This window comes from Notolepis coatsorum, assembly GCF_963971535.1.
Source record: "Notolepis coatsorum genome assembly, chromosome: 11".
In the NCBI taxonomy this organism is placed as follows: domain Eukaryota; kingdom Metazoa; phylum Chordata; class Actinopteri; order Aulopiformes; family Paralepididae; genus Notolepis; species Notolepis coatsorum.
This window is the reverse complement of record NC_140175.1, coordinates 63,945,960-63,964,175: the sequence shown is the minus strand read 5'-3', so window position 1 is coordinate 63,964,175 and position 18,216 is coordinate 63,945,960. Positions and strand designations below refer to the sequence as shown.

Sequence of the window (18,216 nt, the reverse complement as noted above, 5' to 3'; positions counted from 1 at the left end):
TGGCGGTGGCTTTTCTTATTGTTCTCTTAACAGACAGGTAAGCAAGAATATAAGAAAAATAATAAGAGTATTGTTGAATGAGGCCCATTGCTCGCGCTGGTCTGTGTCTATTATGAAATGACAATGCTGGTCTGTGTATGATGAAATGACAATTGCTTGGCATTGAAGGTCCGCGCTGGTCTGTCTCTATAATGAAATGACAATTGCGAGTCATTGGAATTCGAATTATTTTCTAACTGGGCGGGTCTTAGGTATCCAAATGTGGCACAGATTGATCTAACGTGAATCGATACTCTGTAGTACCGACGTAATTCGGTCGATACCCTTAAAATTACAGAGTTCAGTAGTAGTACCCATCTCTACTAGCTGATGGAGCTAGCGTATTTCAGGAACAAAACGTTGCTACTGTGTAACATCTTCAGTCGCTCTTTCTGTATCTTTTCTGTTCTCCCAGCTGTTAATAGACTGTTATGCTACCTGGCTAGCAAGCTGTACCCAACATGCCATTCAGCGGTGTAACGGTTAATAAAGTCTCCTCTAAATACACTACACATTGTAGGTGCCGGTAAAAATAAGGGAAAATATATTGTTTTGAGACAAAACGATATACGCATAAAACTAATCAGGTGTATGGTACACGGTCAATATCTCTAATAAAATAGACTGAACCTTTGAACAAATGAGCCAATTGACTACTGGTTAAATACATGGTTATCAACTGTATTGTAAGAAGAAGTGTACTGTAAAATCAGTGGTGTGTATGTTTGTGTGGAAAGATTGTGTTTCTGCTGTTATAAATAGATAGTCAGGCAGTGTGACAGAGATGGCGCCTTTTAGCTTCAACCAGCAATTCTAAATGTCGCTCTGTCAGTTGGTTGGGTGGTCAGTTGATCCACAAAATTCCTCACCCTCTAGCGGCCACAGTCCCTAGGAGGCTGAAAGTACGCATGGAGGGTGTGTGTGTGTGTTCATCATGCCAATTGCCAAAAAGAGGGTGTAGGAGTGGCCTAGAGAAAAAGAAAAAAATACTAGTGCTGTCAGGCGATTAAAAAAAATTATCTAATTAATTACAGGATTTGTAATTAATTAATCTAATTAATCGCATTTTAATCGCATAATTATTTTAGGCCTGATATTCTATATTCTATACTCATATTTCAAATGGCATGTGTCCGGAATATGGCAGATTTCAGTACTGTATCTACAAAACCTTCTGTTTAATCATCTTCCCTTTATTCATTTGCTTAGATTTTTCAGGTCTAGTAAATTTTAGCATGGTGTTATTCACAGTCAAAGATAATTAAAAAAAAAATTAAATTGAATTGATATTCTCATTTGGTTCATTACAATTTACTCAAGCCTAGTAACGGACACAGTATTTCTGACACTGGGAATACATTCTCTGAGATCCATAGATGTCCCTAGAATCAGATACCAAGAACATGCAAATAGACCATAACATTTTTCATAACGTTAATTTTCATTACATTTGCTGTGTAATTAATTAATCTAATTAACGCAATAAACTGACAGCCCTAAAAAATACATAACCTCTTAACGGATTTGCATAACATGGCCAAACCTTGTGGAAAGCACAGCCGTGTGTACGCACGTACGTGGTCGCAGCTACATTAAATTTGCTCTTGTTGTTATTGTGTCATGATGGAACTATTCTATTCATATGTATTATTGGCTACATTAATTAGTGGATTTAAATAAAGCATTTTTTCTGTGTGTGTGTGTGTGTCAACTCAGATGTTTGTGGAGATCTGGCTTCATCATTACTCATTGGAGATGTACCAGAAGCTGCAGTCTCCCCAGGTGAAGGTAAGAACACGGGACATCCTGCCTTGGTCTCCACCCGCCCCTCCCCACAGCACCCACCCCACCCCACCCTGCACTGCAGCACCGCACGGCTGTCTGGCTGACCACAACCTTCCCTCTCACACCCCACCACCACCACCACCCCTCCTCAGGGTCAAGATGCCCATAGATGCTGATAAGGGATCAGTTTTGGAAATATTCCACTTGAAGCCCTTGGACAAAGAACCATTTAAATCTGTTTTGAATTAAATTTGAATGGCCAATTCAAAGTAATTAAAATATTTACATTTGTCTGTCTTCTGCATCAAGTGAAATATCTCACGCGTCATGATTTTAATATTGCAAATATAAAGATATAGAACGCACACACACACCTCGTGTGCACATGGTTTTTCATCTGAAGGACTATTAATGAGGGTTGGATTTGGAGATGGGACAACTGATTGAAGTCTCCGAGGTAGGGCAGGGAGGTGTACTGAATATGAAGGTATACCATCATGGATCCATGCAAAGGTTTGGATTTTTACCATCATCCAATATAATGTATACAAATAAATGTGTATATATCGCTGAAATCCATACATTTGCATGTATCCATGGCGGTATACCTCCCAGCCCAACCACGGAGGTCCCTCCCACCCTCTCTCTACCTCCATCCCCTATCGCACCCCTCGCCCTCCTGAAACACTGCAAGATAGATCACACCGGCTGGAAGCACACAGGAAAACAAAAATCAGATTTTTAACTTTTTGTAGTTACAGGCAGGTAGGGAACTTAGTAGGGGTGGGAATCACCAGAGACCTCACGATACGATACTATCGCGATACTTGCGTCACGATACGATAGTATCACGATACTAAATATATCGCGATACGCTGAGTATTGCGAGAGAAAAAAAATTGAACTTTTTTTTTATCAAATTTAATTTATTACCTTTTTTTCAACTGCAAAGTAAAACTTTGTCAACATGTTTTATCTAATAAAATAAAGTTCAGTCTGTTCATCTCACTTCAATCATTTTTATTGCAGAACATGGTATTTTCTCAAGCAGACAGATGTAAACACTGTAGGGCTGTCCCCGACTAAGGATTTGGATAGTCGACTATGATTGGCCAAAATGTGCCGTTAGTCGACTATTAGTCGACAAAAAAATCATTATCATTCCATTTGGGCTGTGGGGGGTGCTTAATGTCTGAAGGAGTCGACTGAAGGCTTCTTATCCTCTCCAAAATCATGCAATTGGTCCACTGATGGATACATCTTGATATTTGTCTAGTCTAGTGTGTTCATTAGATGGGTGAAATCCTCTTTCAGTGCCTCTGTTCCTGTTTTCGTAAGCAGTTAGCCTCTGGTATGCGTGCCATTAGCGTTAGCCACGCTTCTAGGCCTCTTTTCTTTTGGAAAGAATGATAAAAAATATTCGACTAAGAGGTTGGCAGTCGACTACGGCTCCTTTCGACCGATTAGTCGACTAATAGGGGTCAGCCCTAAAACACTGTAATCTGTGTTGCATGTACCTGACAAACTGAACTGTTTGTATTACAGTCATATTCCAACTTAATTGAATGCACATGTGTGTGTGGACTACTGTACTATTACAGGTATTGAAATTAACAATGAAACTTCCTTATACAATTTCTTTTTTCTTTTTAATGAATAATTAAATATCAATACTTGGCGTCCCTGTATTGATACAGTATCGCCACGCAAAGTATCGTGATACTACTACGTATCGATTTTTCCCCCACCCCTAGAACTTAGACATGCTGTAAGTGGTATTTATTTTGTTAAAATACGTGGAGTGTTTGGTCACTAACATGGGTCTCCCAGTTCCTCCACTCTGCAGTAAACTGGTAATACATTTGTTGGTATCCCGTTCCCACTTTATATAATCAGGAGACAGAACTCCACACTACAAAAATGGTGTTCCAAAAATAAGAAATAAAGTTGAAGCAAATATGTGCTTGAAACAATTTAAATAATCTGCCAGTGCAGTAAGCAAATTTGGCTTGGCAAGATTTCTTGGAATACGTTCATTCTCCATTTACTGCAGAGCGACTCATGTTACTGACCAAACACACTATCGGTGATGACCGTGGGAATGTAGAGCTATTAAAACACATATTTGCTATTTAACATGGAAATAGCATTTTTGAACTTTTTCATCCACCGGCCACAGTGCCTTGTGGATTCATAAATTCATCATACTTATTTCATTATTCGACCAACCAAATATAATTTTAGAATTGAAATGATTACCCTGGTTGTTTATCTACCAATGTGTCTAGAGTACTAGGGAGGAATGCACAGATACTGACGTTTTCACTCCGATACCGCTTCTGAGTACTTTTCAGTATCGTCTGATACCACGTACCGATGCAATCCATCACTTTTACTGGACAGTATTGACATAGACCATCAGTTTGGACTCATTGAACAAATGTGTTCTATGAGGTTGATCGCTGTTTGGACAGCACCAAGAAGACTTACTGGCAAGACTTAAAAATCTGATGTTTTCCCTCCTGTGTGCCTGAATGAATCACGCACACACACCATCTAGTCGAGGCATGTGATGTATCACAATTCAGCAGCAGGGCAATAAATGCACATGGAGGGCCGGGGCAGAAGGAAGGAGTCGCCAGGGACATTCTGGATGACATTTTCATCTCTAGTTGAGGTGTGAGGTCTCCAGTAAGGTTAGGGGTTATGGTTAAGGTAAGGTTAGAGGTTAGGGTTACGGTATGGTTAGGTTTTATAAACAATCGCCCCCAGGGCAAAATGGCTGGACAGGTAAGTCTAAATGGTAGATGGTGAAAATAGGGAGTCCTGATATTCATACTTTAATCCAGAATGTTCCTGGCGACTCCCCTGGAGAAAAGCTGAAGTCGGGTACACGCCTGTACTCTGCTGATTGACACCCAACCGAAACATTGTATTGTTGGACCACTGGTAATGTATGAACAAGACGTTGGTGTTGTGTTTTTGTTGGGCTGGCCTCCTTGCTGTGTACCTGGCCAGCCCCGCCCCTCCATGTGTATCTTTAGCAATGGATATGTATACCTATCTCTTCACTGGGCATATTGGTTTGTTTCTTTGTTTTTTCATTCCTTTTAAAGGGTAACTAAACCATGGTTATTTTGCTGCCCTAGTGGTTGATATTTTCACCCTGTTGCACACACTACCCAAATCGGTGATGTCAAAGTACCTCTTCCACCCCCCACCCCCCCTAGACAGACTTTGATAGTACCTCCAAAGAGGTATTCTTACATCACAGATTGGGGTGCAGCAAGGTGAAAATATCAACCTCTAGGACAGCAAAATTACAATGTGTTGAGTTACTCTTTGATAATGCTTTTATACGCAGGCTCACTAGAAGTCCCAAGGTCATGGCCGTATTCTTGCTTTATTGCTGCGATTCCCATAGATTTTGTCGGTTTGTGCTTGCAGCTACAATGAAATGGTAGTAGGTAGGTACTGGTCCAATCAAAGGCACTTGGGAAAGGCACCATTGTAGTATCTGGTTCTTAGAAGGTTCTTTTTGGCTGAAGAGCAAGCGATCACAGGGCAGAGATTCTTGTGTTCCTGTGGTAGTAGTGCTTTTGCTTCCACCTCATCACCTATGCATGCCGCTGTCTGTCCCTGGCTTCATCCGTCTTGTTGCCGTGGTACGTTTGTCTCGCTGCATCCGGCTGGCTGTTGGGTTGTTGTTGAGCTGCTCCGCTTCAAAACACACAGGCTGATGGCCATCTCTCCCTTCCTGTCATCAGTTCATGTCAACGGCCCATCATCTGCCCTCCATCTTATAGAATACATACCCTATCTTCATACTTATAATGGTACATATCAACCAGAGTTGATTGCGTTGCTAAGGGGACAGCTTAAATTGCAGTTGATTTCCTTTTGTAGTGTTAACTACCACACCTGACAGGAAATCAAGTGTAATCCATTTTAGAATGTTTATGTGAAACCATCTATAGATTTTGTGGTATGGAGTGTCTAAGTTATTCTCACATATTGGGCTACTATCTGAAATTATTACTACGGTACTACCTCCTTTTGATTTTATGTTTATTTGGGGAGGGGGAGTAACAGCCTAATTTTCAATAATAGCCTCATATGAGGAACCATGTGTGTCAATCTTTTTCCAAATCATCATGTTGTTACATCAACTTACTTATGTGGTCCAGCCAGGCTCCTCCCACTATACAAAGTGATTTTTTTTGTTAATTTAGGCACTCCATAGCTTTATAATATGTGGCTCCAATATCGTTAACCAAATCTGCCATTTGTTGCCACCAGTAGGTAAAGTCTTTATTCCAACCTGTTGACCTTTTTCAAACACCCATACTGTATGGTCAAAATAAAAGAAAGGCCAACCCGTCGTGGTGGTTAGGTGCTGGTAGTGGTTTGGTACTGGTGTAGAGTGTGCCCTCTTGCATGGAATCAACCCACAACAGGAAATTCACAAACTATACACCTCAAACTAAACCACTACTGAACCGTAATCCCTGAAGGAAGTCTTGCTGGTGTTTCCTGTAGTTTGACCATAACCTTTTTTATAACATTTACATTTAGTCATTTAGCTGACGCTTTTATCCAAAGTGACTTACAAGTTCTGTACGACAAGTAATCAGGAAGGGCACAACTCTTATCAGCTGAGTAACAATGATCATCAAGGTGTTGAGTGCTACAGTGTAGGTTAGTATATAACTACCGGTATATACTATAGGACCAGGTTATAGTATATTATAAATATCATATATATATATATATATAACGGGCTCTAAATGTATAGTCTAGTTACAGTATTGTAAAACGTAATGTTATAGATTGCATGGTTAGATTGTGTGAGATCCTTCATAGAGTACAAAAGATGCAGTACACCCTCTCACCTTCAATAAACTACTTTCATGATGAGCCGGTTATCTACCTCTCCTGGGGATATTAAACATCTCATCTAATCTTTATTTCATGTGTCATCATTCCTGCATTGGAGTATTCCTCCTGTGTCCATCCTCAAATCGTCTTTATATGTGCTAATATTCTGAAATGTCCCATAACATTTCCTGTTGTGGAGTATTTCTCCTTAATTATGTCTTACATTTAACCCAAATCTTTTTAACAAACTTATACAAATTGACTCAATGTGTTGCGTCTGTCTTGATGAGAGTGGACTTCAGCTACAAGATTTTGAATGGCTATGGTCTAATTTGGATGTCCCACACAAATATAGATTATCAGGGTAATCATAGTTTTCCAGAGAAAGCACAAATCCACCCTAACATTTTATTCACTATTATTCCTATGATACTGTACGGGTCTGTTTCGATTTGTGAATAAGAAGAGATAAAATCATGTTAAATGTATCTCATGTTAAGTCATTGGACGCCAGAGGTTGCTGTGGGCATATATAACTTCAATAACTTATATATACGTGGTTATTCGATTGGCGGACAAACCTGTGTTCATGAACATAAACAATGAAGTACACATGCAGAGAGGAGCGAGAGAGAAACATGTTTTCTATATAATTTAGGGCTGTGAATATTAACATGTAAACATATTTTTAGATTAAACTTCAACGCATAAACAAAGATGCAATTAATCACATTACCCTATTGACCACAAACGGGCGGCTCCCATAGCGTTGACATCCAGCCACAGTGGGAACCTTTGTTTACGTTCCTGATAACTCTGACATACAGGAAAATAATGAGTGACCAGTCCCCTGAATTTCTCATTTCCATTTACAAAGTTTACGAAGGGACTTTTGGATTAAACCAAGTTGTATAAACGATGCAGTAAAGAAGGGTCTTTCCCAGCAGAGCAACAAATACTAATGTTACACAGGTTGAGCTACACTATGCTTGATAATTATGCTTGGTAGCAGTAAGAGATGTTAAGAGATTGTCCACAGGAGCCGTCTGGCAAAAAATATATTGTTATATCGGAGACTTACAAAATTAGTAAATAATATGAGGAACAGCATGGATTGTGCTTAGAAAGGACTGAACAACAGGTTAAAAACACAACTACCCCTTTAAAGCCAATACTAACAAGCCATCTGTCTGTAAACTGAAGGAGTAGAAACATTTACCCCAAGTCCCTGTAATGGTCTAACATTGAAATTTCAATATATCCCTTTTCACAAACAAAATCTTGTAGTGTGAGTTTACTCTAACAAGGACTTAACTGTTATTAACCATTTTAATATGCTTGTCCTGGGTGTGTAAAGGGCTACTGCATCGTCCTCAGGCTATATAGGCGTTGTGTTCCCATGGTCAACATGTCTTCTCTGTTTGTCTCCTTTTGTTTTGTGCTCTTTTCCCTTATGTTTTTTGGCTTTTACAACTTTTTCTTTGTGGTTGCACACTCTTTTTATTTGTTTTTATTATTTTTTTACTGTTTTCTATTCCCACGTTCACCTTCATTCCTGCCTTCCTTACTTTATTTTCCTTTCCTCCCCTCTTTCCCCCCTCACTTTTTTCCTCCCCTCTCTTCTTCCTCCTCCTTCACTTAATTTCCCTCTTGTTATTCCTATTCTCCTCTAACTTGTTATTTCCCCATGTCATCCACCTCTTTTCATCTTCATCACCTATCCCTCTTCCTTACCCCTGTATTTGTTGTTGCCATTCTTCCCCTTCCTGCTACTCCTTTCCTATTCCTTTGTTCTGTCTCCCACTTCCTGCTACTCCCTCCTTTTTCTCCCCCATCTTCCTCTCCCTTCTTTTTCTCCTTCTCCTTCTCATCCTCTCTTCCTCTCCCTCTTCTCCCCTATGTTCCTCCTCCTCTCCTTGTTCTCGTCCTCTTTTCCTCTCCCCCTCCTGGTTGTGATGGGTCGTACAGCTGGCGCTGCTGCAGTATCGTCTCAGTATGTCCAGCATGCCGTGCCACCCCCTCGCCCCAGCAGGCTCTGGGAGTCAACAACACGACTACCAAGTACTTTTACCTTTTTTTACCCCGTCCCTCAGGGGCCTCCTGGAGGTAAAACCTTAGGGCCACTCAAGAGAATGCTAGATTGATGGATGAGGATGGATGGTGAAGGCTACAGTCAAGTCAAGGGTACTTCTCTCTCTCTCCGTAAACAGACATGGGTCGAATAATACTCGCAAACTAATTCTTAGCGTTTGTTTGTTTGTTTGTAACCTGCTTGGGTTGCCAGATGGGTGGGGTTTGCCTGCAAAAAAGTCTGTTAGCATTGCCTTTCTATGATTGACAACGTAACAGGATTTTTCTGATGCTGTGTACACTGTACTCATTCAGTATTTCAAGCTGGTTTAAATTAGTGCTGATACTTGTTTGCAAGTAGTATTTGACCCAGATTTGTTTGCCAAAGGATCATAGCCAAGGCTTGAAATTAGCACAAACAACCACCAAATGGCATTAATGTTGTACTGGCCAAGTTAGCAGGTAGTAGGCTAAGAACTACTTTGGAGGATAACTAATTCACTTAAATTCATCCTTTTTGTTTCTTGACAAAAAAGTAAATTTTACAATCGCAGCAGTGGTCCTCAAACTTCTTCAGCCAGAGACCCCACGTGAGGAATGTATTCTCTTGTCAACCCAGTATCATTAAAACATATTAGGATTACTTCTCTTCACACACCAGAAATAGATTTGTGACCCATTTTGGCCCCAAGAAAACTAGTGCAGTAACCAGGGATTATAACATGTTTAGCTGACACTACAGCTGTGGTCCCCAGCAGGGGCACAGGTAGGTCACAGGAGGAGGGCAAAACGTTTAGTTTAGCTCAAAATTGTTAGTGAAAATAACTTTGCATTGACTTTAACAATATTCCTATATAATAAATATATATATATATATATATATATATATATATATATATATATATATATATATATATATATACAAATAGATTCTGTTTCACTTGGATAAGAATGTTAGGCTACTTGGCTCATATCAGCACTTTTATTATTATTATGCTCTCATTCTTTGACCCGCCTGACCCGTGCTAGCAACTCATAGTTTGAAAGCCACTGCACAACGGGGGGGGGGGGGTCTGGTTTGTGAGTATCAAAACATTAAGACTATATAAATAGGTTCACAGGAATTCTGAATTCTTCTCAGGAATAGTTTTTGCCACAATCCAAAGCTCCATCCCTCACAGAACACAGCCTTCAGCCAGTCTATGTAACTAAATATCAAGGCCTGGCTCTGCAGAGAAGTATCCTTGAAATCAGAATTAACCTTTTTTTTTCTTCTTTTTTTTGAGTAGTTCCTTGTGTTTTATGTGTGGTTTTCTTTAATTTTTTTTAAGCATGCATTTCTCTGGGTTTTTGTTGTTGCTGCTTACTTTGTGTTTTATGCATGTATGTTTATCTTCCTCATCACACGTGTGTAAAGCAAACGGTACTACTACATGTTAGAGAACATCTGTTGCCAAATTAATTACCAGACTTCATTATTTAATTTCTTTATTATTTTTACATTTTCATTTATTTATTTGTTGACATTTTGTTTCTATTTATTTTTACATTTTCTTGTTTACCCCCATCCCCAGCCCCATCCCTCCATTTTTTTTAACTGAGCAGGTTTGTATACAGGTTCTGTTAGGCTTGTAAAGCAACGGTTAAAGCTGCTTTTTGATGCTGAGTGGGATTATTCCGTGCCTTGAGTGACTGATTACCCTTTAACTGGAAGTGTTTCTGTTGGTAACTATGGGTACTTTTAAATGGGTGTTCACTTATTGGCCAAGCTGCAAAATGAAGAATTGCATCTACTGTATATTCATTAATTAATTAGTTTGTAGAATGGTACAGCATGTAGAATACTTTAGGAAAACATAGTGAAGGGGCGGTTAGGTGGCGTAGCGGAGATTGCGTTCGTCACCAACCCCGGAGCTGTTAGCTGGATTCGAACAGGCGAATCCAGCTCACAGCTCCGGGGTTGTCACCAGCTTGGCTGGCCGTTCACACTAATACAATTGGCTGTATTAGAGGGTGGGAGAAGCTGGCGGGGTGGGTCCGGGTCGTTGTAAACAGCGATTCCTACAGTTCGGTCGGGGCGCCTGCTAAGCGCGGATAGGACCTGAGTGGGATAGTGTGATCCTTCCACACGCTACGCCCTCTCAGGGAGGATCCGTGCTGCCAGGTGAAAAGAAGCGGTTGATTGGCTGGACGTGTGTCGGAGGAAGCACGTGATAGCCTCCACTCTCCCAGATGATCTGACTGTGGGGGGTAAGTGCGCAGCGACCAGGAAGGGGATTGGGAATTGGCATACGACTAACATTGGGATGGGAGAAAATCGGAGGAAAATGGAGGGGGAAAAAGATCAAAAAAAGGAAAACATAGTGAATGTCCGAGGCACACTGTGCCGTTGAGAAAACCTTAAAAGCCTTTATTGCTTCATGGCTTGGCAAAGTTTGAATTTCTTTCAGCGGACCGTGTGCCATTATACAAAGGAGACAAACAACTTCATTCCTATAGATCTAACCCATCACAAAGAGCACCTTATTCTTGTTTTCATAATTGAAGACTATCACTCCAAGTCCTATCCAATTATGTCGAGTCACGATTATCTGGTTTCGGGTGAAAATGTATGACTAGTTCCCAGCTTTGCCGCTTGGCCAACAAGCACCAAGCATTTGAGTGCTAAGCTGTGTGGAGAGACTGGTGCCCTGTGTGACTATTTTTTGTTCCAGGAGCCCTTCAACCCGACGGAGGAGCACGTCCTGGTGGTGCGTCTCCTGGTGAAGCACCTCCACGCCTTCTCCAACAGCCAGAAACCTGAGCAGATGTCCTCTTCTCCTTCTGCCCACTCCCATGCACATGCTAGCCCCCTGGAGGAGTTCAAGAGGTGAGACTCTGGGTTTCTGGATAATTGGGTGCAGGGATGAGTACATATTCTATGGGGATAAGTACATGCACATTCATATTCTACAGGGATAAGTACATGCACATTCATATTCTACAGGGATAAGTACATGCACATTCATATTCTAACGGGGATAAGCGCATGCACATTGATAGTCGAGCAGGGCTATTTCTCATATCCCCACTATGAAAAGCCTGAACATGATCACTGAGATGCTGATCTTAGCCGGGATACCTCTGAGGCATGTAAACACCTTGTCTACTGTTGTACTAATGATAAAAGAAGGACGAATAATTTTCACATTACTGTGTAGCGTGTTAACGTACATTGGTGCCTAATTGAAAGCTCTCTGCAGTTAGTATAGTGGTGAATGGGCAGACCTCTCCATCTCTCCCTCTGTGTAACATAGTGGTGATTAATGGATAGACCTCTCGTCCATCTCTCCCCTCTCAGTGTAACATAGTGGTGAATGGATAGACCTCTCGTCCATCTCTCCCCTCTCAGTGTAACATAGTGGTGAATGGATAGACCTCTCGTCCATCTCCCCTCTCAGTGTAACATAGTGGTGAATGGGCAGACCTCTCCTCAATCTCTCCCCTCTCAGTGTAACATAGTGGTGAATGGATAGACCTCTCCTCCATCTCTCCCTCTCAGTGTAACATAGTGGTGAATGGATAGACCTCTCCTCCATCTCTCCCTCTCAGTGTAACATAGTGGTGAATGGGCAGACCTCTCCTCCATCTGTCCCTCTCAGTGTAACATAGTGGTGAATGGGCAGACCTCTCCATCTCTCCCCTCTCAGTGTAACATAGTGGTGAATGATAGACCTCTCCTTCATCTCTCCCCTCTCAGTGTAACAGTGGTGAATGATAGACCTCTCCTTCATCTCTCCCTCTCAGTGTAACATAGTGGTGAATGATAGACCTCTCCTTCATCTCTCCCTCTCAGTGTAACATAGTGGTGAATGGGCAGACCTCTCCTCCATCTCTCCCTCTCAGTGTAACATAGTGGTGAATGATAGACCTCTCCTTCATCTCTCCCTCTCAGTGTAACATAGTGGTGAATGATAGACCTCTCCTTCATCTCTCCCTCTCAGTGTAACATAGTGGTGAATGGGCGGACCTCTCCTCCATCTGTCCCTCTCAGTGTAACATAGTGGTGAATGGGCAGACCTCTCCATCTCTCCCCTCTCAGTGTAACATAGTGGTGAATGATAGACCTCTCCTTCATCTCTCCCCTCTCAGTGTAACATAGTGGTGAATGATAGACCTCTCCTTCATCTCTCCCTCTCAGTGTAACATAGTGGTGAATGGGCAGACCTCTCCTCCATCTCTCCCTCTCAGTGTAACATAGTGGTGAATGATATACCTCTCCATCTCTCCCTCTCAGTCTAACATAGTGGTGAATGATAGACCTCTCCATCTGTCCCTCTCAGTGTAACATAGTGGTGAATGGGCAGACCTCTCCTCCATATCTCCCTCTCAGTGTAACATAGTGGTGAATGATAGACCTCTCCTCCATCTCTCCCTCTCAGTGTAACATAGTGGTGAATGATAGACCTCTCCTTCATCTCTCCCTCTCAGTGTAACATAGTGGTGAATGGGCAGACCTCTCCTCCATCTCTCCCTCTCAGTGTAACATAGTGGTGAATGATAGACCTCTCCTTCATCTCTCCCTCTCAGTGTAACATAGTGGTGAATGATAGACCTCTCCTTCATCTCTCCCTCTGTGTAACATAGTGGTGAATGATAGACCTCTCCTTCATCTCTCCCTCTCAGTGTAACATAGTGGTGAATGATAGACCTCTCCTCCATCTCTCCCTCTCAGTGTAACATAGTGGTGAATGATAGACCTCTCCTTAATCTCTCCCTCTCAGTGTAACATAGTGGTGAATGGGCAGACCTCTCCTCCATCTCTCCCCTCTGTAACATAGTGATGAATGGATAGACCTCTCCTCCATCTCTCCCTCTCAGTGTAACAGGCTATTCATCTGGGTGACGGAGGCATCAGCCTTTTGTTGTTATTTTGTTAGTGTTTCATGTGTTTTCAAGGTACATTTTGTTTAATGTGCATGTTAATTCAATCATTTTAATTTGACTCGCCATGAGCCCTGTAAAGTATACCTATTTCACCTACTTTATCTATAATCATATATGGATACTATTGGGAGACCAATAGCAAACTGTCAACAGCAAATAAGCGATTGCGCAAAATTGTTGTTGTTTAAGACATGTCTTAATCTATGACGTAGATATGTTGGTTTTTAGTGTGCTTCTCTGTGCATCTTTCATAGGCTTCATTAGAACTGGCACCAAGCGGAGCATTAGAACGCCAATATTAGGATGTCATGACCCTTCCTCCTTTTATAGTTTCCTTGGTGTTGAGGTCATTGGATCTTTAGTATTGAAACAACGTGAATATTAATCTCAAATAAATGATAACCGACCCCTAATTCTAATCTTAAAAGAGAACCAAATTACTAACATTTAGTCTGTGCCCCCTCCCCCATGTAGAGTTGTGATCCAGCGTTTTGTCCAGCAGAAGCTCTATGTGTTTCTGCAGCACTGCTTCGGTCACTGGCCTCTGGACGTCTCCTTCAGAGCGGTAAGCACCACACTTGTACATCTGATTGTAGATTATTTGTCCAGGTTTTCCGAGTCACAGCCACCCAGACAATTGTAATTCCTGATAAGTCAGAGATGTCAGTCAAAGATCATACAGCAGGTTGAGTGTTGAGGCAATTTATGTGGATCTTAACCCAAGTGACAGACAAATAATACAAAGCAGTCTTACATGGACAACTATGTGAATCAAATGTTTCCATCCAGCAGCCAAATGCTGTTAAGACTGTCAATTATATTAGCCACATTAACCCTATAAAGCCTACATAGACAAAGGTTCACCTGGACAGTGTTATATATTTGCTAATTATTTGAGTCAGTATCAAGTGTTACCTTTTATGATTCAGGGGAACCTACCCTTTATTTCTGGTGCAGTGTAAAGTCACCATCATACATTACCTTTTGTGTGAGCATACAAAAAAAGAGATGCCCAGTGAGAGAACCTTGTATTTTGTTGAATAAGTCCATGGCTTACCAGGGAACTATTGTATTTTCAACGTGGAAAGTTATATTTGTTGTGTTTTGAACCTCCATGTGAAATTTGGTGCAAATACACATTTTCCTCTGTGTGTGACAGCCATTTATTTGGATATTGTTCTGGGCGTTTCTTTGCAGACAATGTGACATTTGGACCAATATCTCCCAGCAATTTACTCTCCCCCTCCATGCACACACACAAGGCCCCTCCATCATATAGCTCTCTTCCTTTTCTGTTGTGGGCTCCTATCAATGTCCCTCTCTGCATCTTATCCAAATAGCATAATTACACGCATGTATCATCAACAGAGGATTTTCCTTCAAGCTGCACAATAAATGATAGTTGTCAGATCAATTGATACAAGACTAGGTTACTTCAAACGCATGAAATCACTGATTACTTCACTATGATCACTGTCCCAGCTATCTGACTCGGAGAGTCCTTTTCATTTATATTATCTGGATCGTCCTCAACATCCACAAGTTCCAATGCTTGTTGATCATTATACCTCTTTTCATGTCTTTTTGCCATTTTATTATAAAACCAGGGACACGCTCCTCCTTATCCTCTGTTACGCTGTCTATTTAAAGGTGCTATAGATAACATAGATGTTGCACTAGAGCACCACCAGTATGTCATTTATCCAATCGGGTCCATTCCACGTGGGAAAATGGAAAGTAGGGAGGCGATCATGCACATAATAAACAACAATGTTAATTTTGGACCCACCAACATGTTTTTATTAGGAATTGATAAAAGCAATACTTTTATTCCACACCTTTCTAAAAAGCTCTATGGATTGTTATTTTCTTTTTATGATTACTCTACATAAAAATGTTATCTATAGCACCTTTAATCAAGACTATTTATAAAAAAATATATGTGTATAAGATGTGCCTGTTTGTATGTACCGTATTTCCAGTTGATTAAAGGAACATGCCAACTTTTTGGGAAATTAGCTCATTTGCCATCTACCCTGGAGATAGACAAGCAGATACATACCATTTTCTTCTCTGTGCATAGGCTTAGGGAACAACCGCACTGTTAGCCTAGCTTAGCATCATTCACTGAAAGTAGGTGTGCCAGTGTAGCCTAATTCCCAACAATCACGAAATACACTCTAAATACAACTCCAAAACTTTCCTGGAAACATGTTGTGACCTGTGTATTTACCACGTGGAGAGAGAAAAAAGCAGATCTAAGCAGATATATACTCGGGAAAATGTTTTGCCTTACCACTGCAGCCTGGGTGCAGTGATTTCATCACCTCAAAAGCCCAGTTTTTCCCAAAGCAATGGGGCTTTTGAGGTGATGAAATCACTGCACCCAGGGTATGTATCTGCTTAGAAAACAAAAACGAAAATGTAAATTTTTTTCTTTTTATTTATTTCTTTTTTTTTTACAAAAAAATAAAGTTACATTAGTAGGCTCTTGGATAGTAGGCCACACTGGCACACCTACTTCCAGTGAATTACGCTAAGCTAGGCTAACGGTGCGGCTGTTCCCTAAGCCTAATGCATGCACAGAGAAGAAAAGGGTATCTGCTCGTCTATCTCCAGGATAGATGGCAAATAAGCTAATTTCCCAAAAAGTTGGCGTGTTCCTTTTAAAAGATTAGATCACTGCTCTGGCCACAGCCCATTTTCTGTCCTCAATCTATGGTTTAGAAACTCTGCTTTATGGGAGCATACCAATGGTCAGCTGAGCGGGGAGGCAACAAATATAACATTCAGGGATAGTTCCGATTGTTGTAACCCTAGTCATGTTTTCTAACTACCAATGATGACTAGTTAGCCACAAACCAATGCAAAGTCAATGGTGTCAAGCTCCTGTCTGTACAAGCTGACTGTACAAACTGACTAAATAGATTTCAGTTGTCCTCAGACAGGATCATGACCCCATTGACTTTGCATTGGTTTGTGGCTAACTAGCCAGAGCTAAAATGAGGAACGGCATGGATTGTGCTGAGAAAGAACTCTACCAATCAACATAATTGGTAAGTAGCAAATAGGGCTAGAGTTCCAAAAATGAACTATACCTTAAGTGCTGGTGCTTCTCAACCCAAAATACAGATAGAAATAACTATTTAGTCGGTTAATAAAGACACAATTATATTTCATTGTTTTGAGATGGGTGTTTTTCCAGTCACTCAACAGACTTAATGCGTCTGTGCTATTCAGGTGTTGGAGACGTGGCTGAGTTACATTCAGCCATGGAGATACACAGGAGAGAAGACTCCCCCTCAGACAGACCAGAACAGAACCGTACCCGACAAGTGGTGAGTTGGTCCACTAGAGGCTTCAAAGGAACTGTTCAGAACCAAGCACCCTCTTACCAAAGGATCTTTTCTCCATCTCTTTCTCTCTCTGGTCTTCTTTATTTTGCCCAGGAAAACCTGCTCATTCATGTACACTAAGCTCTTCCCCTCTCTCTCTCTCTCTCTCTCTCTCTTTTGCAGGTGTTCATTTGTCCAGGAGAACCTTCTCATGTACACTAAGCTCTTCCAGGGGTTCCTCAACAGGGTGGTGCGTACAGACCTGGTCAACGCCAAGAATGCTCTGATGGTCTTCAGGGTCGCCAAAGTCTTCTCCCAGCCAAACCTAGCAGAGATGATCCAGAAAGGTGAGGCCTGAAACGCATACAGACGGGGTTCCTACGGTCGTGGATAGGGATCTGAAGAAGAAAAATCCTATCATAAATCATGTACCAAATCATATCAAGAGATAAGAATATCTTGTCGTTTTAAGCATCCATTTCTCCCACCCTCCATTTTCATACATAAATCTTATCTATCCACCCCTCCATCATTGCCCCCCCCCCCCCCCTCCATTAATGCATAAATGTATCCATCCTTCCATCCATCTCTCTTACCTTTCCAATAATACATAAATGTATCCGTCCATCCATCTCTCTTACCCCTCCATTAACCACTTAACTGGCAACTGGGCCCTCTTGAGGATGATTTGCCCACCGACGTGCCACTTTGCCGACCTCTAGCGGCTTGGGTCTGCATTTTTTAAATACAATATATATATATATATATATATATATAGTATTAAAGCCCTATTTGTTGCCTGTCGATTGCCCTTTCAGGTGACCCGTTCAGCGGTTCTCGAGTTACATGCCGATATGTGAGGCGTGCGCCAAAGTACACGGCAGAGCTTTAAAAAAAAAAAAAAAAATTACCACTCCCGGGGCTCTAGCTCCGTTAATCATTTGGCGATCTCGAAGATTATTGGACAGGGTTTTAACCAATTAGTGTGGCTTTTCAAATGATACCCCACGTGGCGATCTGCGAATCAGGGATCTAGGTGAAAAGTCACGAGCGAAAACAGGAAGAGAAAGAAACGCAGACTGAATTAAAGTCGATGAGGAAAAGGTTCACTGGAGAGCTTTTTTTATTTATTTTTTATTGCTCCTTATCACTAATTTCTGAACGGATTTTTATGAAATTTGGA

The 18,216-nt window shown here is 41.2% G+C and overlaps 1 protein-coding gene across 3 annotated transcripts in view; it reads left to right on the top strand.

Annotated features, from left to right (window-relative positions):
* The window catches only part of smpd4 (sphingomyelin phosphodiesterase 4), a 68,217-nt gene that overhangs the window by 30,630 nt on the left and 19,371 nt on the right, over positions 1-18,216 (top strand). The window contains exons 10-15 of one of the 3 annotated variants that reach the window (XM_084325298.1): positions 1,756-1,827; positions 8,671-8,763; positions 11,487-11,641; positions 14,173-14,263; positions 16,939-17,036; positions 17,217-17,380. In XM_084325298.1, coding sequence (XP_084181424.1) covers positions 1,756-1,827; positions 8,671-8,763; positions 11,487-11,641; positions 14,173-14,263; positions 16,939-17,036; positions 17,217-17,380 — 673 coding nt within the window. Of the gene's footprint in view, positions 1-1,755; positions 1,828-8,670; positions 8,809-11,486; positions 11,642-14,172; positions 14,264-16,938; positions 17,037-17,216; positions 17,381-18,216 lie in introns of all 3 variants that reach the window. The other 2 variants (XM_084325297.1, XM_084325299.1) reach the window with 2 other exon arrangements.